Source organism: Diabrotica virgifera, chromosome 8 (assembly GCF_917563875.1).
Source record: "Diabrotica virgifera virgifera chromosome 8, PGI_DIABVI_V3a".
In the NCBI taxonomy this organism is placed as follows: Eukaryota; Metazoa; Arthropoda; class Insecta; order Coleoptera; family Chrysomelidae; genus Diabrotica; species Diabrotica virgifera.
Window position 1 is genome coordinate 222,162,212 of NC_065450.1, and position 26,390 is coordinate 222,188,601.

Genomic DNA, 26,390 nt, shown 5'->3' on the forward strand with positions numbered 1-26,390 from the left:
ATCAAATTTCTCACCTATAGTAGCATCCTTGGATTATAAGCTTTCGTTTGACACCTCATTTGCCATTCTACCTGGTACAATGACGTAAGAGTTATATTCGCGGTCGTACAGACAGACGGACAGAGCCCAGATCAAATTTCTCACCTTTAGTACCATCCTTGGATTATAAGCTTTCCTTTGACACCTCATTTGTCATTCTACCTGGTATAAAGACGGAGGAGTTATATTCGCGGTCGGAGAGACCGACGGACAGACAGCTTAAGGAAAATTTCTCACCTTTAGTACCATCCTTGGATTATAAGTTTTTATTTGACACTTCATTTGTCATTATAGCTGGTATAAGGACGGATGAGATATTCGCGGTCGGATAGACCGACGGTCAGACAGCCTAGGTATGATGGTCCAGGATTACTAGGGCTATCTTCTCCCGGTAAGGGTGGTTAACCCTTATCCGAGGGGTGGAATGATTACTAGTCGTTTCACTGTTGAAGTTGTTTTATTATACTCGCATAAGTACAAGCTGGTAACAACCTACGTAACGTCGTCCCCGCGGAGTGTAGATGACACTCTCTTTTAATGTGAATAATCTTACATCTAATAATAGAATGACGAATGTGGAATGTGTAATGAGGAATCCCTTATATGTTTTGGTTGTATAAATATTGAAAAGTGCAAAGTCAGCGTCGACCCTGAAAAGTGTTTATAGTGGCTGTATGTATACTTACACCTCACGATCTAGGTCAATAATGTTTATGTAACGAAAGAAGGTTGGAATTGTTTATGATGACATTTAAATAACCGAAAGAAATTAGCGTAGATAATTAAAGGGTGTTTTTTAAAAGATATCTAATGAGTACAGATGAATTCTTTTTAAAATTTCTCACCTTTTTTATCCAATACATCCACACATTTTTTATAGCACCTGAGATATCTACATCTGAAGTACAAATGTCGTCTCTAATTCTCTCAAAATTATCGGTTATGAAATTTACAGAATTAAACCATGTTCTCAATCTAGTTATCACAGGTTCAGGTAAGTCACATTCGGTAAGTGATCTTTAGACCTATACCTGTACCTACACGCATAAGAGCTTTCAAAATATTTTTTTTATATTTGATACAAGGGTATTGGCCATTGGAGAAGCCTGTCCTTACAGTTTCTGCTATTCTATTTAAAGCGTGTGCTAAACAAGTACCTAACAAATTTGAAAAAAAAAATATTTTTGTAAATGTTGTCCACCATTAGTCATATATGGCTCAACATCACTTAACAATAACAAACTTTTTTCACTAACAAAATGTGACTGCATATTGTAGAGTCCCCTTTGTATCCTTTATTCGTCGCGTCGTCTCCTTGCCTTATAAATTGCAAAAGGCAGAGATTAAGAATGTCACCAGAGAGTGGTTTAGTTCTCTTAGTGGTTAACTTTTCTGTTTGAGGTAAAAAAAAGTCTGAAAATATGCAATTTTAATAAATGCATATGCACTTATAACATTTATCCAAAATATGCAAATATGCACTTAATATGCATTTTGCATATTTCCCGAGCTCTATAATAATTTATATACCTACTTGGCCCGGCGCCTTCGCCAAAATTTTAAAAGTTAAGTATAGCGTTCCCACCAAAATTTAAACTGTCAAAAGTCTTTTAAAGATTGTAAAACTGTTTTCGTACTTCCGGGCCTAAAGTGACAACTTCACTCCCTTGTGACAGGTACTAAAGTGTCACATTTAATCCCTCCGGGATTAAATATTGACGAAACTCCCGGAACGATTAAATCACAAACAAACGAATTTAAGGGATATTTTATTGAAAAATATAATTAATTAGAATGGTAATTAACGTTAATATTCAAATTAATATTGTGACAGTTCGTCATATTGACCAGTCTTTCCTGGGTTAATGCAGCAGGTAACTGACGAGTAACAGATAGGTCCTTTTCATATTGAACTGGTGTTTGTTTCGAAGATCCTGCGGAAACAGGAAGCGAGAATGAGGACTGTGGCATAACTATAGTGGACGAATCGGCGACTTGACCAAATATTTTATCTGAAATTTTTTGTTTATTTTTAATAGACGATTCAATATATCCCTCGGCCACGTTGGAGGATTTCCATCCTCCATGTCTCTTCAGCACGTCTATTGTTGCTCCCGAATCAGCTAACAAAGACGCAGATGTGCGTCTAAAACAATGTCCCGTATAAGACGTCGCATTTTCTAATTTCAAGAAAGCTGCTATTTGCCGTGGAATTGTACCAAACATGTTTTTTCCTACTACTCGCGTAGTACATTCTTTGTTGATGTATTGAACAAAAAATTTTGAATGAGTTGTCCCTGTCTTTCGCAATGCCACATATTTCCGAAATATCGCCACAAAACTGATGGCACTGTTTTCTGAATTTTTGATCACAAAATTTCGGTCAATTTTATTTTTGGTGTTTCTAATCGCAATTAGGAAGGAATCGCCCAAATCTCTCACATCGTCGATTTCTAAATCAACCAACTTTTTTCCACGACAAGCTCCCGCAACGCCCAAAATAAGTGCAACCTACAAAAAAATTGATTTCTTAAAATTTCTGAATATAAACAAATTTCCAAATTTACCTTAAGCATTAAATATTTATCATCCGGAGCCTCCCGTAAGAACTGATCTACCTGCTCAGACGTGAGAATTCTTGACTTCTTTGGCTTAAATCCCTCATTTCTTCTCTTCAAAAAAGCTAATAATTTTGGAAATTTACTTATATCAATATCTTCTCTAATGTTAATAACCGATTTCAGCATTGAGTAATGTGCCCAGAGAGTTGAGGCACAAACCGCTTTTGATTTATCATCGAAGTAGACTAACAGCGCATTTTCAGTAGGTTGTCTCACATTTTTTAAGCGGCACCACTTTTTAAAAGCATCGTACTGCTGCTCGTATAGTTTTCTAGATTTCGGTGGTAACAATTCTTCACCTACTTCGGCTGCTCTTTTATCAATATCAGATACACCTTCTTCACTCATGATACCAATAATTATCAATAACAATGTTTCTTTACAATGACACTAGTAATGACAATGTTTCTAAATTATAACTGTCACAACGCAATGTTACTATGGTAACTTATTTTAAAGACAGTTTATTAAATGAGTTGAAGAGAGAAAAAACTGATTGAAATTATTGAAATAATTAATAAAATCATACCGGAAGTACGAAAAGTATCGTATATACCTTGCGACTGAAGTACATTTAATCCTTCAGGTAAATTATGGCCCTCCCTGCGGTCGGGCCATAAACTTTACCTTCAGGATTAAATGTACTACTTCAGTCCCGCGGTATATAATGTACTATTATTCGCCACTCATCAACATTTTAGAGTATCATCATAATTGTTTTATCCGAAAAGCCGATGGGTGAAGGCCGACCTAGATTCGGATCCAGTACTAATATTTGTTGCGAAATCCATAATGCAGTGAAATAATAAATTTTAGGATAATAAATGTATTTAATGTTTTTCTTATTCAAATTATTTGATACGCCTATGCAAATCGATGCCAAATGGCCTAGACATCCAATCTATTTTGATGATTATTACATGTCGTTAATATCGATTTTTGACAAATTGTCATACCTATAGACCTAAATTCCAGTAGAAACATGTCGGAGGCAATTAATAAAGCGCAAACTGATATCTACGATGAAGAATTTTTCAATAATTTGCAGCTGGCGAAACCGTTAGTGGAGGCAATGGGATTAAAAAAAGGTATATTCTAAATATACTTCTAAATATAGCATATTTTTATATATCCTGTCGAGTTCTTGGTTTCTTGAAAAAGATCCCTCTCGTCAGTGGCGGCCCGTGAGGTAGTGCCATAGAGCCATGGCACTACCTTGCTAACTATCCATAAACATATTTTTTATCTTCAAAACTTTTTAATTCCTATTAATTTTTTTGTGTGTATTTCTTTTGATCTTCATAAATTATATAAAATATGGCAACTATGGGCGCAATACAATCCCTGCCGACAGCGGAGAGTATTCGACAGGAGAATCTCCTTCGCGCCGAAGTCAGTACTGGCACGAGTAAAGAGAGAAAGATTTTACGAGCATTATATGTAAGTGACAGAGAAAGAGCTATATTGGACTATTAGTATACCTTAACATTAGAATCTCTGTGCCAGGCACGAGGGTATGAAGCCAGGTCTATTTATTTTGAGTTTCTTTACGTGCTGGTTTGTCGCTTTTATTATGTATATTTTCTGTTAAAAAGTTTTTGTATTTATAATTAAACTTTTGGTGCATCATGATCGTGGGTATTTTGATAATATTTTGATTATTTCTTAAGTTTAATTTATTAATTGACAATAAAGATTAGTATTTTAAAATTTTTTTTGGTGGTTTTTCGCTAGAAAAAAAACTACAAATGTTATAAGGTGTTGTGGAGCTTTCGAGTTAGCTTTAAGAGGTCACGACGAAAAAGAAAATTCAGAAAATAGAGGCATATTTAAGGAGCTGGTCAATTTTAGCGCCGAATTAGACAACGACTTAAAGGTTCATATTATTCAAAGTACCAGATCTTTCAAAGGTCTACCTTCTCCGGACATTTAGTTGCTTCTAATTTATTTATGTCGGAGAAGTTTTCTGCTTATAAGCATCAGTTCTCCGAATCATTTCTTAATGAACCATGGAGACTGGAGACAATTTTAATTTTTAAGCAAAACTCGGTTTAAAACTGAATTAGAAGTAGGTACTGTATTAGCGAGACGAATTAAGTACTACCTCTGGGGCTGTTTCGCTATCGGTTTTATTGTAGAGGGAAGGTTCAAAAAGCACATTTGAAGAAACTATTAAACTTTTAAGTATTTTATAGTCCTGTCGCCAGGGGGGGTACAACGGCCTCGTTAATTCAGATGGACTTACTCAAGTTTTTTTTATGTATTTTGACCCGTAGAACACGAATTTTTTGGGTAACAGTTGATCCGGATGTCGATAAGATTGTTATAGACCAAGAACTTGAGGAATCAAATAACAGCGATTTTTGGCAAAACAAAACACTATTTTGTATTTTTTGGGCCATTTTAAGTAAAAAATATTTCTACAAGTTTTTTCGTAGGATGCACAGTTTTCGAGATAAACGCGGTTGAACTTTAAAAAAATCGAAAAATTGCAATTTTTGAACCCGAATAACTTTTGATTAAAAAATAAAATAGCAAGTCTGCTTACCGCATTTAAAAGTTTAAGTCAAATTATATCGGTTTTGATTATTTCCATTGGTAAAAATTTATTTTTTTATTGTTTAACAAAGCTATAAACACGTAGGGTTTCCCGTGCTTTTACATGCGTTTTAACGCATGTAACGTAGAAATAGTCTTGATTGCACTAGTACCTATTCTACCTACTCGTTCGATTTTAAATGAGAAATCATAGAAACATCACTCACGCACTAGTTGTTTGTAGCTTTGTTTAACAATAACACAATAAATTTTTAGCAATGCAAATAATCAAAACCGACATAATTTGACTTGAACTTTCAAAGGCGCTAAGCAGAATTGCTATTTTATTTTTTAATCAAAAGTTATTCGGGTTTAAAAATTGCAGTTTTTCGATTTTTTGAAAGTTCAACCGCGTTTATCTCGAAAACTGTGCATCCTACTAAAAAACTTGTAGAAATATTTTTTGCTTAAAATGACCCAAAAAATACAAAATATTGTTTTGTTTTGCCAAAAATCGCTGTTATTTGATTCCTCAAGTTCTTGGTCTATAACAATCTTATCGACATCCGGATCAACTGTTACCCAAAAAATTCGTGTTCTACGGGTCAAAATACATAAAAAAAACTTGGGTAAGTCCATCTGAATTAACGAGGCCGTTGTACCCCCCCTGGCGACAGGACTATTTAGTTACCATTCCTATATCAACATCTGAAGCAGAACGCTGTTTTTCGATGTTTACATCGACTAGTGCTTTAGGAATGCTATCTGCAGAAAAGCATTTTGTAAATTGTATTGATAATTTTAATTATAAAGTCATTGAAAACTTTGCAACCAAAAAATAGAAGAATGAACTTCATATATCGTAAACTTTAAAAGTTACATTACAAAAATTTGTGCATGTGTGTGAATAATGAAATAGTATTATTTTTATAAATTGGTAAATAGAGACTAAATCGTAATAACAATTTTCAAGCACTATCAGCAGTAAATGCTGGTGGTAGGTTAAGAGGTTTTTATTATTAATTAATTTACGGAACTGTTTTGATCAATGTTGGACAATTGCTTGGCACCTCAGATCAATAAACTTAAGATATGTACATAAGATAAAAGTATCCGCGCATATTTTTTTTAGCTTTTGTTGTCAGTATACCTTTTTTTGACAATATCGTGAATCCGTCACTAAAAATTTTGGCGGCTGCCCGAGTTGTGACACTACCTTCTTAAAGTGGTACGAGCCGCCACTGCCTCTCGTCTGATCAATGTTTGAATATGTTATGTCCGAATATGAAGATATTTACGTATCCTTTTACTGTCTCATATCTGATCTTAAAATTAATAGATATATTAAACCGGTCATACGCCTTTCCGTTTCTAATCGCCACTCATTTCTATTGTGGCAGTCTTCATCTCTTTAATTTCTTTCCAACATCGCCTTGGAGATGCCCTTTATCCATGAGGTTGCTGGTTTTCTGAGGGGGTCCATTCTAATACTTTTTTTGGAGATTTTGGGATTATTCCCATTTGTTGTCTGATGTCGTTGTTTCTTATGTGTTCTAGTCTCGCTAGATCTTCTTGCTTCCTCGTTTCTTGGCTAAAAGTTTAAGATTGCTGTGTTGACTGGCCGGTTAGCGCAGCTCTTATCATTTAGACTGAGTTATTTGGTTGTGTTTTCTTCTCCTTCGTAGTCTAGAAAAAGCGTAAGTGCTTTCAATCTCCTCACAGTGTTCTTCCATGTGTCTCTCTTGGCTTCTCTAATACCTTCTTCTTCTTCTTACTTCTTGTATGTAGGCTTTAAAGCCTGTTTCTTCTTGAATACTAGCCTCATAAAATGTTTAAATTATCGCACCATCTTTTTCTTGGTCTGCCAATACTTCTTCGTCTATTTGGTGACTTATCTCGTGCTATTCGTACTATTCTACCATCTGCCATTTTACTAATGTGTTCGTTCCACTCCTGTTTCCGTTTTGTCACCCATCCATTTATGTCTTCTACATCGCACATTCTCTCTCTATCCAACAGACTTTTCCCTGATATTCATTGAAGTATTTTCATCTCTGTTGTTTCTAGTAGTCGTCTCGTTTTAGATGTGTCAGGTCTTTTCTCCGCCATGTATGTCAATATAGGTCTAATTGCTGCTTTATTCGCGGTGTGCAAGTACTTGGAAGGGATACGCGAAACGATCGTGCGCGAATAGTGGAGAAATATTGCAACTTTCTTAAATAATTCATATTGTCAACTGAAATTGTCAAATTGACGTACATTTCATACCTATTGTCATTTAAGAAGAAAAATTATATATTGCTTCACAATATTGATATGATATGCAATTATTATATAAAGGTAAATTTAATTAATTGTATTTTGCTTGCAGTACTGCATTTTAATAACTAATTTTATTTACTACATACAGTTGTTTACGTTTGAATAACACAACCTAAATCTTATTTTTTCTTCTTATTATTTTTTTTTGGACTATGGCCTTGACAATTATCCAGTAACCAGGACCATATGATTGGCCAATATAATTAAAGTGCGAATAAAAGTTCAGAGCGTAGAAATAGATGTCGCTTTTCCGAACTTGCACGGTCCCAATAGATTCTTGCCTTTGTGCCTTGTCTTAGGTGTTTGTTCTTCCAGATTGTGTCATTAAGAGACACCGCCAATTTACTTGCTTTTAAGCTTTGTTACCATACTTCGTCTTCAATATCTCCGTAACTGGTTAGGGGAGAGTTGGACAAAACCGGGTACCCCTTAATTCTTCTAACTGGCTGCTGCTATTTAGACAACGTTAAAATTAGTGTCCCTTTACCACCAACAGTCGTGTGTATTCATTTCTACCTCATTTGAGTAATCTGTGCCGGAGCAGTAAGACCACACCTGTTTTTTGATGCAGGAAACTCGATTTTTAAGGTAAGTTTCTAGCTGTTTTCTCCTCTAATGAATAACTAATGGCCATTTCAAAATTTAATACATGTAACCTAGTATATTACCTTTAATTTGGCCAAAAATTTTGAATATTATTTCATAACTTAAAAATTTAAATAACATTTAATGTCTTGTTTACGAGTTTGACAAAACCGGGTAGTCCGGAAATCGACAAATCCGGGTACCCGATTTTATCAGACCTGTTGTTACTTCCAGTTTCTGCAATGGTTTTTTTGCTTTTAGTTAACTACAACATGTGGCTTCTTCTGTTGAAGAAGCTAGTAAGAGTAAGAGAGCTAGTAGGAAAAATAAAAAAATCTCCGGTCGTAAAAAAATTAAAACTAAATGAACTGGACAAAAAAAAAGAAATAACATGGTAAAAAAGGCTGCACCAAAAAGAACATTTTGGAGAGTTTGAAGGAAGAAGATAATAATGACGATACGTGTCTATATTACAATTAACTATTTTCAAATTATAATGCAAAGGAAGGCTGGATAAAATGTGTGTCTTGCACCAAATGGGCTTATGACGCCAGTAGTGCCTATGATGATGTAGATGAAGTTTTTATTTGTGACTTCTGTTCATAGATTTTCGATTTTTGTTCACATACTTTTAATAAATATTTTATTTTCTGCCCATTAGTCTTTTTACATGGTAATTAGGTTACTACCCGGTTTTATCATACCGGTTGGACAAAACCGGGTATTTTGCAATATTTTCATGAAAATAAAAAAAAATTAAAATTCTAAGAATATTTTTAAAAATTGACATTGGCATATTAAACTTAAGTCATTTAAGAATATTTCAATCTGCAGCATACATTTGCTACTCTCACATAGAAAAAGATACAGACGGTTTTTGGAGTGGTACCCGGTTTTGTCCAACTCTCCCCTATATCTATTCCTAGATATCTAAATCTTGCTTCCTGCTTTATTTTCCCATCAATTTCGATTTTACATCGTAGTGGGTATTTAGATGTCATACATTTGATTTTTTTCTGCTGATATTATCATATTATATTTCTTGGCTGTTGTATTGAAGAAGTGTGTTAATCTTTGGAGATCGTCTTCTGTCTCGGCGATTAATGCGGCGTCGTCTGCATAACATAATATTTGGATTTCTTTGTTCCCCATTCTGTAACCATGACCTTTACGTACTGCTTCTATTATTTCGTCCGTTATTATATTAAAGAGCAGTGGGCTTAACGAGTCACCTTGTCTGACTCCGCTTTGTACTGGTATAAACTGTGTTAGTTTTCCATTTATCTTTGCCTGTATTCCATTATGGAAGTAGATGTTTTCGATGGTTTGTATAATATTGATTGGTATATTTCTTCTATACAGTAAGTGTAAGACGTCTTCGACTTGGATGCGATCGAGTTTTTGAAGTTATACTTCTTTAGGCGCGATTGAGATTGAGGGTGAATTTATATTGATCTGCGCGCATGCGCACACCGACAGTATGGTATGAGTCGTTATACGGGCTCTGATTGGGTGTTGAAATGATCTGTCAATAATAAATAATTGTTCAATATGAAGGTAAACAAATGTATAATATATTAGTATTATTGTTGTGAGGACAGAAACAAAAAAGTTTATAATTGTAGTGACTTTTAAACACTTTTTAAAGCAACAGGTACGTAATAATTGTAAATGTATCATAGGTACCTACTTATTTGAACCTACCAAAATACATAGTATGTAATACTTTTATTTGCATAATTTGATTACCATCAAAATTTCTATCAATATTCACCTAATATATTATTTTCTTACTCTATGTTTTGTTGTATTTTTTCAATTCTAAATCATTTCAATTCAAAATCAAAATAATTTGATTTACATAATTCAAAAACGCCAAAAGTTTAATCCGTTTAGTTAGTCGATCTTCGCACATAATGACACATTGTCTCCGTGGCGAAGCGTTTAATGCGAGTGAACCCCAATACAACGTCAATACCAACCGCGCTGATAAGTTGGTTCGAATCCCAATAGAAACTTTTATTTTTTTATACATTTTATGAGTGCAAGTATATTTATTATATAATTTTATTTTCAGAAAATACGTATTTAGTTAAAAAATTTTCCCATAATTAATGTTCAGAAATCATTTGTGCCATTTTTAATGTGTTTGTGTGTGTTTTACTCTTTTATTATTTTAATTTTTGGCACTGTTTTAATAAAAATGTTTGAGAAGTAGTAAGTATAAATTAGTTTAATATTTAAATAAAATATAAACAAAAAGTATATTAATTTCGTTTATAATCATATAATAGAAGTATAACTTCTTACGTGCGTACAAAGTACACACACATTCTTTTTTTTTTCTATGTGTCTCTCACTTGGCTTCTCTAATACCTGTAAATATAGTATTCTGGCCATGTAATGTATATTAATTCCATTTTACTTTTAGTTCTGAAAGTTAGTTGTTGCCTGCATTTAATATGTCTAAATTATTTGTGATAGAAAATTGCATTAATGACTCATTCCTTTTGTTGGCGTTCAGTCTTCACCAGGTCCTATGGTGTGCGTTGGTACATCCCTGTTTTCCTGCAGTGGTTACTCCACCTGACCGGTTGGTCACTGCTGGATCGTCCGAAGGAAGATAGGCTGAGCCCAGAATAATCTCTCTCGGTCCACTTCCCTCCCCGATCTTGACTCTTTGACCTCTCTTTGGTTTACCCAAGGCTCTTCTCTTTCTCCCATTACTAAGGATCGTAATTTCCTTCAATACTCCTAACAAATTTTCTCCATTGGTGACTTTGGTTGGACCATCTGATTGATGACCGTCCTCTTGGTCTTCTCCCCGGAACCTTTCCAGAAACAATCTGTCTAAATTTTCGTCACCTCTACGAACCACGTGTCCATCTTCTTCTTCTACGGCACTACAGTCCAAATTGAGCCTTGGCCTCCTTTATTTTTTGCCTCCACCCTTGCTTGTCTGTGGCTGCACTTCTCCATACACGGACTCCTAAAAGGGCTTGTGCGTCGCTATTTACTGTGTCTTCCCAGCGCTTTCTTGGCTTTCCAACCGGTCTCTTTACCTGCATTCTAGCATTCAGTGCTCTTTTTGGTAGCCTATCCTCTCCCATTCTTATCACATATTCGGCCCATTGCAATCTTTGTATTCTAATGAAGTCTGACAGGGGTGCTTCCTTGTAAAGTTGATAAAGTTCGTTGTTGTATCGACTTCTGAATATTCCGTTTTCCCTCACAGGTCCTAGTATTCTCCTCAGTATTTTCCTTTCGAATGTGTCGAGTTTGTTTTTGGATGTTTCTTTCAGGACCCAAACTTCACTGCCATAGCGTGTTATTGGTCGAATTAAAGTTTTATAGATTCTCATCTTTGTATTTCGGTGGACACTTTTAGACCGAATTATATGGGAGAGGGCAAAATAAGCTTTGTTTGTCTACGTGATTCTCTTCCGTATCTTCTGATCCGTCGGCATATATTTCTACTCCCAGGTATGTAAACTTTCCAACCGTTTCAATGTCATCTTCATGCATAATGTTTTGTGGGACTATAATCCTTCTCGTCCGAGTCATTATTTTTGTTTTTTCTGTATTAATTTCCAGACCTACCATTTTTATGTATTTAGACCTGCATTTAGCATTTTTAGACCTGCGTATGTTTCCTGTGCTCCTGTTGATATTCTACTCATAATATTAATATCATCAGCATAAGCGGCCAGTTGAACCGTTCGGTTGGTCAGTAGGTTTCTTCGTCCAGTTTGCATTTGCCTAACCGCATACTCCAGTGACAGGTTAAACAATGTTGGGGCCAGCCCATCTTCTTGCTTTAGTCCCTGCAAAAATTTTAAAAAGTCTGTCCGGTGGTTTGTTATTCGTACACATGCCCGAGTTTCATCCATTGTGGCTTTAATGAGTCTTATTAGCTTGTGTGGTATTGCCAATTCAGCCAATATATAGGGTGAGGCAGATAAAGGGCCTATTAGAAATATCTCGAGAACTAAAGGTAAGAGAATCATGAAAATTGGAATACAGGGGTTTTGAGGTATGAACGATTTAATGAAAATATTTTGGACTCTTTGCTACTTCCGGTTATACCGGAAGTTGGTTGTAACTTCGTTTTTTTAAATGGGACACCCTGTATATTTGTACATTTTTGGATTCTGCTCGCTGTCTTCTTTCGTAAAATATGTGGTTTTGTAATATTATACAGGGCAGTTTAAAAGATAATTAAGGTTTTTTATAAATTTTGTACCAAACTTCACACCCTGTAGAATTGTACTGATTTAATATGAAAAACTCCGTTTATGTTCAAGTGATTTTTAATATAGTCTGTTATTATTAAAATTATTAATATAGCGAAATGTTTAATTTTAGTATACAGGGTGGGTCGAAACTCGGAATGATCACTTTCTAAGTTTTCTTAAATGGAACACCCTATATTTTAGTATTGCAATGAAATAATATTTTATAGTTCTTTTTTATTTCTTAAGCATTCCATATACCTAACTGCTTTAATTTGTAAGTTATTCGTAGTTATTTAAGCCAAACATTAATTGTAACAAAAATACGTGAAATTTTATTAGGATTGCCATGAAAATATTCAATCATAAATAATTTTTTGAAAATAAATATATGTTAATCTAGAATGATCCTTATATCATTAAAAACAAACCATAGACACTTAGATTACGAGAACGTTCATACTAATATGCAGATTTTCAGTGACACTAACATTGAATTTATTTTAATCATTTACAATAGTTTTTGTTCGATCAGATTTCTCGTAATCTACATGTCCAGTTCGTTGAAACTGCTCCAGTAAATTTTGAAAAGTTTCTCTTTTTGGTTGTCATCTATCATGGAATTGCTGATGATAAATTCTTATTGCTAGTAGCACATTTTTATCTGTTCTACTATCTTAGGACAAAAAAACATCTGAATCAGTTCCTCATTAGAAAAATTCATATTAGTAATGGTAGCAAAGCAACTGGAACTTCAAAAATAGTAGAATGTTTAAGCAAAGCTTATTTTAGTTTAAGCATATTTAGTGTCAAAGTCATAGCCAACTAGATAGAATATTGCGTGTATTTATTAATATTAAACACACCAACAATTTTAACTACGTAGGTATTTTGATATATCAACCAGTATTAATAAATTAAGGGTCAGTCGAGATTAATACGTGTTTATTTTCGAAAAATTATTTATGATTAAATATTTTCACGGCAAACTTAATAAAATTTCACGTAATTGTTGTTGCAATTAATGTTTGGCTTAAAAGAACTACGAATAACTTACAAATTAAAGCAGTTAGGTACAGGTAATGCTTAATAAATAAAAAAGTACTATAAAATATCATATTTTGATATATGAGAACACTGGAACAGGGGCAGTTTCAATTGTGGAACAGGTTAAAAATTTGGAACGGGCAGACCACGAAAACGGCACATTTATTTTGTCCGACAGAATAGACTTAAACTCTTCGCACAGAGATTAAACTCTCATGCAAAAATCAGACTGCTATTTATCACATGTCATAATTCCTGTCATGTGACATATTCTACATGTTCCACCCATTAAAACGCCCATTTGGTGATAAATAGCAGTCTGATTTTTGCATGAGAGTTTAATCTCTGTTCGGAGAGTTTAAGTCTGTTCTGTCGGACAAAATACATGTGCCGTTTTCGTGGTCTGACCGTTCCAAATTTTTAACCTGTTCCACAATTAAAACTTCTCCTGTTCCAGTGTTCCCATATATCAAAGTTTTTCCCACTAGACACCCTTAAGCTATTAACAAATTTTCAGCTTGCTATTAATCAACATTTTTTCCATACGCGGGATCCAGACCTAAAAAATATAGGGTGTTCTATTTAAGAAAACTCAGAAAATACTCATTCCGAGTTTCAACCAACCCTGTATACTAAAATTAAACATTTCGCTATATTATTAATTTTTGATAATAATAGACTATATTAAAAATCACTTGAACATAAATGGAGTTTTTCATATCAAATCAGTACAATTCTACAGGGTGTGAAGTTTGCTACAAAATTTATAAAAAACCTTAATTATCGTTTAAACTACCCATAATAATACAAAATCTCATATTTTAAGAAAGAAGACATCGAGCAGAATCTAAAAATGTAAAAATATACAGGGTGTCCCATTTAAAAAAACGAAGTTATAATCAACTTCCGGTATAACCGGAAGTAACAAAGAGACCAAAATATTTTCATTAAATAGTTCATAATTCAAAACCCCTGCGTATTCCAATTTTCTTGATTCTCTTACCTTTAGTTCTCGAGATATTTCTAATAGGCCCTTTATCTGCCTCACCCTGTATAGTATAGCTTGTTCCTTTTGACCGAGTCGTATGCCTGTTTGAAGTCTACAAACACGCTGTGAACATCAACATCGTGTTCCCATGCTTTGCTCAAGATCTGTTTGACTATAAATATTTGATCCAGTGTCGATCTTCCCCGTCGGAAGCCCGTCTGATACTCTCCAATAATATTTTCTGCTAATGGTTGGAGCCGCTGGTTTATAATATACGTGATAGCTTTATATGCTGTACATAGTAGATAGATTCCACGGTAGTTTTTGCACTGGAGTTTGTCTCCTTTTTTATAGATCGGGCATACTATACTTTTCTTCTAGTCGTCGGGTATTTTCTCTTCTTGCCAAGCTGCAGTACCTACTTCGGTCATATAATGAGAATTCAAGGCAGATACGAGCTACTCCAATGCATTTTGCACGGTAAAATTGAAGAAAAAAGGGCACCAGGACGAATAATATCCTGGCTTGCTAAACTGAGAGAAGAAATACCTCAACACAGCTATTCCGTATAGCAACCAACATAATCATCATAGCCAGAATGATCGCCAACGTTCCGAACGGACAGGCACCCTAAGAAGAAGTATTCTTCTTCTTCTTTAAGTACCGTACCCAAATTTTTAGGCGTGGGTAGCTTCCACAACAATTTGCCGATATCGTTCTCGATCTTGTGCGGCATGTAACAATTGATCTGCTGATAAGCCAGTCCATTGACGAAGGTTTCGGAGCCATGAATATTTCTTTCGACCAATTCCTCTTTTTACGTCGATCTTTCCATTGAGTATTAACTGCAGCATCCTGTATCTGCTACCTCTCATTATATGCCCCAGATATTCAAGTTTTCTCTTTTTTATCATCTTCATTAAGTCACCTTCGCCTTGACCTACTCTGTTTAAGACTTCTCTGTTTGAAATGCGTTGAACCCAAGATATTCTGAACATTCTACGATACGACCACATCTCAAAGGCTTCTAATTTGTTCATCATGTTAACCTTCATGATCCAGGTTTCACATCCATATAGTAATACAGGATACACATAACATTTTAGGAACTTGATTCTTAGTTGTAAATTCAGCTGAGAGTTGCTCAGAATAGATCTAAGTCTCATAAATGCTCCTCTTGCAATTTCTATACGAGTTTTAATTTCTTCATCCGGATTTAGTGTCTCGTTTATCCAACATCCTAGGTATTTAAAATGGTTAACTTTTGTTATTGATTCATCACTGACAATTAGTTGCATAGGGCCGACGTCTTGTTTACTAACCACAAGCAACTTTGTCTTTGTTGCATTTATGTTGTCCGTTACTGGAGCATTCTCTAGTGACTCGATCAATAAGGAATTGAAGATCTTCGATATTTTCAGCCATGATCGCGGTGTCGTCTGCATATCTGATGTTGTTAATAGTTTCTCCCCCGATTCGAACTCCACATTGTCCTTCCAAGGCTTCATTAAAAATTATTTCTGAGTATACGTTAAACAAAGTTGGGGATAACACACAACCCTGTCTGACACCTCTTTGAATGCAAATTTTGTCTGTTTCTTTGCCGTCTACCAGAATAGAAGCTTCTTGATTCCATTATAGATATTGTAAAAGTCTCAGATCTTTATCATCTATTCCAATCATTTCTAGATATTCAAACAACCTATCATGTTGAACTCTATCAAACGCCTTCTCAAAATCTATAAAGCAGACGTAAATTGGTTTCTGTACTTCCCATGATCGTTGAAGTAATGTTAACATTGAGAACAAAGCTTCCCTTGTTCCCAATCCTTCTCTGAAACCGAATTGTTTGTTTCCCATTGTCTCTTCACATTTCTGCTTGATTCTATTAAGAATTATCTTAAGAAGTAGCTTGAGAGAGTGGCTCATGAGACTAATTAGTCTAAAGTCTTTACATGATGATGTATTAGGTTTTTTTGGGAGTGGAATAAATGTGGACTCCAACCATATCTGTGGCATCATTCTAGTCTCGTATATATGGTTATAAATGTTTGTTAATTGTGAGACATTATCGTCATCCAGAAGTTTGAGCCAGTCTGATGGTATTTGGTCAGGGCCTGGAGATTTCCCATTTTTGCTCTGTTTGATGGCTTTCTCTACTTCCGCTTTTAAAATACTAGGACCAGTATTCGTATACTTTGTGGTGGCCTCGTATCCAGGAAGAGCTCTTTTATATAGTTAGTCCATTCTTCCTTTTTTTCATCCAAGTCGAGAATTATGTTACCTTTGGAGTTTCTCATAAAGTGAGGAGTTCTTTTTCTCTGAGTGTAGGTAATTTCTTTAAGCTTTTTATGTATATTAAACTCGTCATGTTTTCTTTGTAGTTCTTCCATTTCACGACATCTTTGTTCCATCCAGTCCTCTTTTGCTCGCTTAGAGAAGAAGTATATTCGTAAAGAATGGGTAGAAAAGAAAACTATACGTGTATTGGTTTATTACATTTATTTCATTTTAAGGTTTTAACAACTGCATTTTTTAAAAATTAACATTTCTTATTCTAATTTTATAAACTGTACATTACATATGACGATTTTTACAACAGGCATTTGAAATGGTTCAGACAATTTATTTCGTATATTTACATTTTTTCGACAATTATTTTTCCATTTATTTCCAATTATATTTTCATTTATTTCAAAAATTTATTTCGTATACATTTTTTAAAGAAGGTAAACAGATCAGTCGTTTGAAAATTAAATCTACATTTGACGAAAAATTTTGAAATTTTTTTGTTAACTGTCAAAATGAATTCAAATTAACTCTTATAATTGTTTGGGTCCTGACCATAGACGCGGCGACATAGGAATAAATCAAGCCTCGAGATACACTATTAAACAAAATATTTAATATTTCTGAAGCTTTAATTACATTCAATAAATTAGATTGCTAAATTTGTAAAAAATATGTTTCTTAAGTTTATTTCCAAAAATGATTATCATCACAAATATCTACAAGAACTTACTTTAAATAAATTAAAATAAACGTAGACTTTTTTGTGATGTTTGTAAGTAGCAATCCTAATGACAAAAACAAGAAATTTATATTATAGTCCTTCTAATAGTCATTGAATCCTATATTTGGTTTTCGCTGATGTGATTCTCACGACATATAGCCCAGTAAATGAACGGGAAATTCGGCGATACCCTGTAATTTTCAGGGGCAACTCCGAATTGCATGAAAATTTGGATTTAGGTTCTACTGACCTTCCATATCAAAGTTGAAAGAGTGCGTTGGTTGCTTTTACTTGGGGGGTGAAAGTCACCTCTTCTCGGGGGTGAAAAAACATACGTTCAAGATAAGACCGGAAATGGATAAATTGGCTGATTTTAAGCAACTTTTGTTCTATAGAGTTTTTTACTTAAGTCAATACTTTTCGAGTTATTTGCAAATGAAAATGTTGATTTTTCGACAAAAAAACTACGTTTTCAGACGGTTTTTCGCAAATAACTCAAAAAGTAAATATTTTATCGAAAAAAATATTCTTAGCGAAAGTGTAGCTTATAAAAAACCCAAAAAAATGGTGTATCAGTAAAGTCTATCAATCAAATAAAAACAAAGTTGTAGTTCATGAAAAATACGTTCTTATTCGTCTAATTCCAAATCGAATATTTCAAGGTGAAATCACCGAAAAATTAAGCACTTTTCGGGAAAACCCCATTTAAACTTTTTTAAAGTGTTTATAAAAAGCTTTGTTTTAATTGTTAACAAAAGTTTTAGCATTAAAAATAAGCAAGTTACGCTCAAACTAAAGTTGGCCCTCTTTTTTTTGTAAAAAATCATGAAAATCTCGCCGTGTTTAGCTCCCCAAATGAAATTAATCGCTACCGCTTTACAAACAATTTACTTACCTATCTATTTTTTATATGATCTGTCAGTTTCACCGGTTTAAAGTGTTTATTTTTGAAAGGGTTATAATTGAGAAAGCTTGAATGGGTCACTAATCACGAGTGTATGCAAATTTTGAACAGCCATATCTTAACCAATTTTTGTCTTACGGAGAAACAAAATGAAACTAGCATATTTATAATAGCAAAACCTACATTTTTTTACTGTTTAAGATTTTTCTTATCCCTAATACTTTTTAAGTTATTTTGAAAAAATGAAATTTTTCAAAAATTTTTAGAAAATTTTTTTTACTGTAAAACCAAATGTTTTCAAAAATAATCACTTCAAACCAATCAAACTTACAGATCATATAAACAATACACATACAGTTAAAATAGATGGTAAAGAAAAACGATTAATTTCATTTAGAGTGCTAAATAGAGGGAGGTTTTCAGGATTTTTTATCAAAAAAAAGGGGCCAACTATTTTTTTCAGTGTAACTCGTTTATTTTTGATGTTGTCAACATTTGTAAAAACAAATAATAAGCTTTTTTTCGATACTTTAAAAATGTTAATAAGGTTTTCCCGAAAAACGCTCCTTTCTTCGATGATTTCACGTTGAATTATTCGATTTGGAATTAGACGAATAAGAACGTATTTTTCATGAGCTACAACTTTGCTTCTACTCAATTTGTAGACTTTACTGGTACACCATTTTTTTCGTTTTTTTATAGGCTACACTTTTGCTAAAAATATTTTTTTCGATAAAATATTTACTTTTTGAGTTATTTGGGAAAAACAGTCTGAAAACGTAGTTTTTTTGTCGAAAAATTAACATTTTAAATCGCGAATAACTCGAAAAGTATTGACTAACGTAAAAAACTTTATAGAACAAAACGTACTTAAAATAAGTCAACTTATCCATTTCCGGCCTTATTTTAAACGCGCGTTATTTACCCCGCGAGAAGGGGTAAATGTCACCCCCCTCCCCCAGTAAAAGCAACTAACGGCACAAATTCAACTTTGAAGTGGAGGGTAAGTAGAACCTAAATCCAAATTCTCATGCAAATCAGAGTTGCCCCTGGAAATTACACTCCAAAACGGTCATTTATTGGGCTAATATGCTGTCCCAAAATGAATCTTCCCTTATGAAGTTTTAGTCTGTGCAGATTAGTGATGTAACGAATATCATTTTTTGAACATTCGCGAATACGAATGCGAATATCTGCTACTGACATTCGCGAATGCGGATGCGAATGCGAATATTCAGTTTTTTAAATTTATTTCTATTTTTGTAATGTTTTCTAAATTTATAATAAGAAGATTAAGCTTTATTCTTTTTCTTCTACGGCACCACAGCCCAAATTGAGCCTTTGCCTCCTTTATTTTTTGCCTCCACCCTTGTTTGTCTGTGGCTGCTCTTCTCCATACACGGACTCCTAAAAGGGCTTGTGCGTCGCTGTTTACTGTATCTTCCCAGCGCTTTCTTGGCTTTCCAACCAGTCTCTTTCCCTGCATTCTAGCGTTCAGTGCTCTTTTTGGTAGCCTATCCTCTCCCATTCTTATCACATATCCGGTCCATTGCAATCTTTGTATTCTAATGCAGTCTGACAGAGGCGTTTCCTTATAAAGTTGATAAAGCTCGTTGTTGTATCGACTTCTGAGCATTCCGTTTTCTCTTAAGCTTTATTAAATAATACCAAATAATAAAATAACTTCAACACTGATAACGTGATTACACGAGGTTGAGTTACCTTTTCTTAATAAAAAAAAAGATGAGAAGTGAATAGATTTTGATTTTATTAACCTAATATTATCTTCTAATTATTTTTCTTTCTGATATTCATATTCGCAAAACATTCGCACAAACTTCGCGAATGCGAATGTGACGCGAATATGCAAAAATATGCGAATATTCGCGAATGCGAATGCGAATATTCGTTACATCACTAGTGCAGATTATCGGAGAATAGGACATTATTGGAAAAAGTTATTTACCAGCAATTTGACTGCTGGAATCGAATCTTATGATTCTATGTAATAATAATATAGTAATGCAAAGTTCGCAGATAATGTGCTACTTTTTTTATAAACAAAATCCTATTTTGTGCCCGAAAATCGTATTTTTTTCAATTTTTGCTCTATAACTCCAAAGATTTTAACTTTACACCAAAAACACCCAAATAAAAATTCACCGTAATTAAATTCTGCATAGAGACGTGTTTCTCCCGATTGAGTTCGACGAAAATTTTCCCCGGAAAATGATGACTTTTCCAACAAAATATTTAATTTTCAACTAAAATTTTAGATACGTAATTGTTTATCAATAATTAAATAACTTGGTAATGTAAAAGCTCTTTTTGTATAGATTATAATTCAAGAAGCCGATTTAAATTGAATGAACAGTTTAGCAACAATTGAATTGTTAATTAAAAATGTAAGGTCGCTATAATATTCACAATAATTATGATACATAAGAATAACTATGATTTTTGTTTAAAAAGACACTGGAACTATCTAATGTACTTTACAGAATTGAAATTGGACTATTTAAGCGGCCTCACGAATATTTTAAAATTATAAACAATTTTTTGGCTTATAAACAAATAGAATACCTCGGGAAATATTAAATTAAATTATGAAAACGGTATTGGAAAAAAAGCGGCAGGACGCTTCTTTTAAAAGAAAACGTTTAATTGTGATGAGTGGTTCCTGAGATACAGTCAGTCAAAGTTGACCGGTATTTACGGAAAAGATATAGGCAACAGGATCGTAATTTTCAAACCATCACCTTTTTATTTCGGTCCTCTCTCACTACACAAATTTTCATATTTTTAAAATACTCATAACATATGAAGGGCACAGGGAAAAAACCCGTCAGTCAAAAAAAGTAAATTTCGAGAAAACAACCATTTAAGTTTTTTCAATTCTGGAGGCTAAACCAACTCCGGTAACGGATTACTACAATATCATTTGACTCACGGGGTCCTTCCATACAAATGCATTGACTGACGGGGTTTTTCCCCAGTGCCGCATATTTTCTAACGTGGATTTTAGTAGATAGACGGTGTTTTGTACAGAAGCTAATAAAATGTTTAAAAACTATTCGTTTGAAGCCACTGGATAGCGTCATCAGCCCACTTCTTGAAAAAATTGACTAAGGGGGTTTTTCCCTTGTGCCTTTCATATATTATTACATATAATAAAAACTATCGATATTACGAGTGAAAATTGCCAAAAATAACAAAATTACAATCAAAAATTAAGTTGGAGAAAATGTAATCTCCAAGTTCAAAACCGGTATAGGTTAAAAAAAAATGCATTTTCTCGGCTTCCCATGGAGCAATTTTCTTCATTCTTTTTTTGTTCTCAAGTAACTCGAGTAGAGCCATCTAACTAACTAATTATTAAATGTCAAACTTGCTTTTGTTTTGGTATAATAGATTAATTTATTTATAAGAAAAGAAAACTACATATTTTTTTCAGTTCTAGACTTTTTTAGATAAACTTACTACAAGTGTATCTTTTAAAGTTAAAAACTCAAATATTCTCAAATGAAAGCTGTATAATTATTTAAGCAATCTTTATTTAAACAAGTTAAAATTTTGTTATAATAAATAAATTAATTTCTTATAACAAAACAAAAGCAACTTTGACATTTAATAATGAGTTAGTTCGATGGCTCTACTCGAGTTACTTGGGAACATCAAAAGAATGAAGAAAATTGTTCCATGGGAAGCCGAGAAAATACATTTTTTTAACGTATACCGATTTTGAACTTTGAGATTACATTTTCTCCAACCTAATTTTTGATTGGAATTTTGCTATTTTTGGCTATTGTAAGTATTTTAAAGATATGAAAATGGGTGTGGAGAAAGAGGACTGAAATAAAAAGGTGATGGTTCGAAAATTATAATCCTATTGTTTATATCTTTGCCGTAAATACCGGTCGACTTTGACCGGTTGTATCTCAGGAACCACTAATCACAATTAAACGTTTTTTCTTTTAAAAGAAGCGTCCTGCCTCTTTTTTTCAATACCGTTTTCATGATTTAATTTAATTTAATATTTCCCGAGATATTCTATTTGTTTATAAGCTAAAAAATTGTTTATAATTTTAAAATATTCCTGAGGCCGCTTAAATAGTCCAATTTCAATTCTGTAAAGTACATTAGATAGGTACAGTGTCTTTTTATACAAAAATCATAGTTATTCTTATGTATCATAATTATTGTGGATATTATAGCGACCGTAAATTTTTAATTAACAATTCAATTGTTGCTAAATTGTTCATTCAATTTAAATCGGCTTCTGTAATTGTAATCTGTACAAAAAGAGCTTTTATATTACCAAGCTATTTAATTATTGATAAACAATTACTTATCTAAAATTTTAGTTGAAAATTAAAAATTTTGTTGGAAAAACCCGCATTTTACGGGGAAAATTTTCGTCGAAGTAAATCGGGAAAAACACGTCTCTATGCAGAATTTAATTACGGTGAATTTTTATTTGGGTGTTTTTGGTGTAAAGTTAAAATCTTTGGAGTTATAGAGCAAAAACTGAAAAAAAATACGATTTTCGGGCGCCATTTTGTTTATAAAAAAAGTAGCACAATATGTGCGGACTTTGCATACCTATATTATTAAATAGAATCATAAGATTCGATTCCAGCAATAAAATTGCTGGTAAATAACTTTTCCTTGTATTTTGCTAATTAGCCCAGAGTATATATCCTGTTTTATTTACAAAATGGATCAAAACAAAAACGATGTTTTATTGTTGTAAAACGAAGATTGTTTTATGATTCATCTACTGTGTTTGGGCTTGGACTCACTATGGAGTTTAGAAGAACTATATACAAAAAAAAATCGCTAATACAATCTATAGCCAGGACTTACGTTCCTCATCATCTTTAATAAAGATGTCTATGCTTTCCACTGATATGTCAGGCTTTGTAAACATTAGTAATTGTTTTTAGACAGACATATTTGCAAAAAGTGGATCCAAAAATTGTGTAATTTAAAGTCTGACGATCCTGTGGTCAAAAAAAACCGAAATGCCTTCTTTAAATATATGCTTCGTATAATACATCGAGCCGCTGAAAAAGAGGCCGAATTCCCAACTGTTGATCCGGTAAGTGTTCTTAATCTGCAAAAAATACAATAATTGTAATGTCAAAAAAAAGTAATTAGTCTTTTGAATAGGAAAATTGCATATTTTTTATTTTATTTTTTTTTCGGATATATGACTTAAAATAATGCTTAAGATTCGCAAAACATATACTATGCTTTGTTTTTAAACCAGGAGGAGTAAACTAAAAAGACAGATTCACACCCCAGAAAGTCACTAGAAAAATCACCAAATACAGTAGAACCCCGATTATCCGTGCTCCTCGGGACCGGAGGTGGCACGGACAATTGAAAAGCACGGATAATCCGAACATGTATTTCTTATACAGGGTGTAACAAAAATACAGGTCATAAATGTAATCACATATTCTGGAACCAAAAATAGTTCGATTGAACCTAACTTACCTTAGTACAAATGTGCACATAAAAAAAGTTACAGCTCTTTGAAGTACAAAATGAAAATCGATTTTTTCCAATATATCGAAAACTATTAAAAATCTTTTATTGAAAATAGACATGTGGCATTCTTATGGTAGTAGTATCTTAAGAAAAAATTATAGTGAAATTTGGACACCCCATAAAAATTTTATGGGGTTTTTGTTCCTTTAAACCCCCCCCCCCCCAAACTTTTGTGTACGTTCCAATTTAATTATTATTGTAGTACCATTAGTTAAACACATTGTTTTAAAAACTTTTTTGCCTCTTAGTACTTTTTCGTAAAGTCAGTTTTTATCGAGATATTTTGAATATTTGTCAAATCCACCACATATTTGTATATGGCTAAGTACGGTTATGGAGACTTGGTAATAATATGAAAATTTATTTATGATTTACATTTTTAGGTATATTTTGAACCATATTAAAAAAGAAGTAATATCTCGATAAAAAGTGCCTTCTTGAAAAAATAAAAGGAGGCAAAAAAGTTTTAAAAACACTGTGTTTAACTAATGGTACCGCAGTAAAAGCTTAATTGGAACATACACAAACATTTGGGGGGTTTAAAGACACAAAACCCCCATACAATTTTTATGTAAACATATTAAAAAAGAAGCCGCAACTCGATAAAAACTGCCTTATCGAAAAAATACTAAGAGGCAAAAAAAGTTTTAAAAATATTGAATTTAACTAATGGTACCACAATAATAATTTAATTGGAACGTACACAAAAGTTTGGGGGGGTTTAAGAGAACAAAACCCCCATAAAATTTTTATGTGGTGCACAAATTGCATTATAATTCTTTTTTAAGATGTTCCTGCCATAATAATGCCATATGTCCATTTTCAATAAAAAATCTAATAGTTTTCGATATATTCGAAAAAATCGATTTTCATTTTGTAACTTCAAAGAGCTGTAACTTTTTTTATGTGCATATTTGTACTAAGGTAAATTAGGTTCATTCGAACTATTTTTGGTCTCAAAATATGTGATTTAAGTTATGACCTGTATTTTCGTTACACCCTGTATACAGAGAGGGTGTAATTTGGAATAAATTCAATATCTCAAATACTAATTATTTTTTTTTTGAAAAATGCTCAGACCCGCCGATTAATATTTCAAATTGTCCTTTTTGACATACAATAATAATGTATACAGGGTGTCCCAATTTAGAGATATAACGTCATCGTTGATTTTCTTAAATGGCAACACTGTCATTTTGATAGCTATTTTGATAGGGTGTGTAAAGTTATACACAACAGCAAAATTTCAAATTTTTATTCCCTACCATTTACAAGATAATAAAAAATAACAAAGTTATGATAAACAAGTAATCAAATAATAATTGAATTTAATTATTTCAATTAAGCAAATACTTATAATGTTGCCCACAATTATTGTCAAATTGTCAATGGGCAACGGTATGAGCATTTGATTATTTGAAATAATTAAATTCAATTATTCTTTGATTACTTGTTTTTCATAACGTTATTTTTTATTATCTTGTGAATGGTAGGGAATAAAAATTTGAAATTTTGCAGTTGTGTATAACTTTACACACCCTATCAAAATAGCTATGAAAATGACAGTGTTGCTATTTAAGAAAATCAACGATGACGTCATATCTATAAATTGGGACACCCTGTATACATTATTATTGTATGTCAAAAATGACAATTTCAAATACTAATCGACGGGTCTAAGCATTTTTCAAAAAAGTAATTAGTATTTTAATTATTGAATTTATTCCACATTACAGACATAACTTTGTTATTTTCTATTATCTTGTAAATTAATGGTAGAGAATAAAAATTTCATATTTTGCTGTTGTGTATAACTTTACACTCCCTATCAAAATAGCTATCAAAATGACAGTGTTGCCATTTAAGGAAATCAACGATGACGTCATATCTCTAAATTGGGACACCCTATATACATTATTATTGCATGTCAAAAAGGACAATTTGAAATACTAATCGACTGGTCTGAGCATTTTTCAAAAAAACAATTAGTGTTTGAGATATTGAATTTATTCCAAATTACAGACTCTCTCTGTATAATACATATTATGTACGTATGTTATGGCGAGCACGCCACTGTGTGCGTTTTTATTCCAATATCTAGTCTACATCGGAGATGAGAAACATCCACGCTGATAATTTCGAGGTGTCAATGATATGTGCCAGGACTATAAAAGGTTTTTAGAAATTTTATATTCATTAATTTAGAATTCAGTATCGTATTGTATCCTAAGCTGTTAACTTCTCAATAAACTTATGCATTTCCTTCAGTAGTTTCCTTACTTAATTCTCAAACCAACACACATCATTTTATAAAGAATATAAGTCATATACACATACATACAGAGTGAGTTTTATGTATGGAAACACTCAATTATCTCGAAAACGGCTTGCACGATTTTTATAGATTTTGGTAAGTAGGGGTTTTCTAATGCGTTCGATATTATAGTGCTAATTACATTGTTGTCAGATCTTCTGTTTTTCTGCAAATCTAATGAACTTTCTTATTTCAAATGGAACACCCTATATATTTTTTGCGTTTTGAAGT

At 33.0% G+C, this 26,390-nt stretch overlaps 2 protein-coding genes across 2 annotated transcripts in view; one reads left to right on the top strand and one right to left on the bottom strand.

Annotated features, from left to right (window-relative positions):
• Nucleotides 1–3,590: 3,590 nt before the first annotated feature.
• LOC114341959 (uncharacterized) overlaps nucleotides 3,591–26,390 on the top strand; it is a 50,210-nt gene continuing 27,410 nt past the window's right edge. The window contains exons 1-2 of the mRNA XM_028292770.2: nucleotides 3,591–3,748; nucleotides 23,236–23,390. Of these exons, the coding sequence (XP_028148571.1) occupies nucleotides 3,643–3,748; nucleotides 23,236–23,390 (261 nt within the window). The 5' untranslated portion in view covers nucleotides 3,591–3,642. The remainder of the gene's footprint in view (nucleotides 3,749–23,235; nucleotides 23,391–26,390) is intronic.
• The window catches only part of LOC114341884 (ribosome biogenesis regulatory protein homolog), a 62,278-nt gene continuing 52,745 nt past the window's right edge, over nucleotides 16,858–26,390 (bottom strand). The window contains exon 5 of the mRNA XM_028292696.2: nucleotides 16,858–23,405. The gene's annotated coding sequence lies outside the window, so the exon portion shown is untranslated. The remainder of the gene's footprint in view (nucleotides 23,406–26,390) is intronic.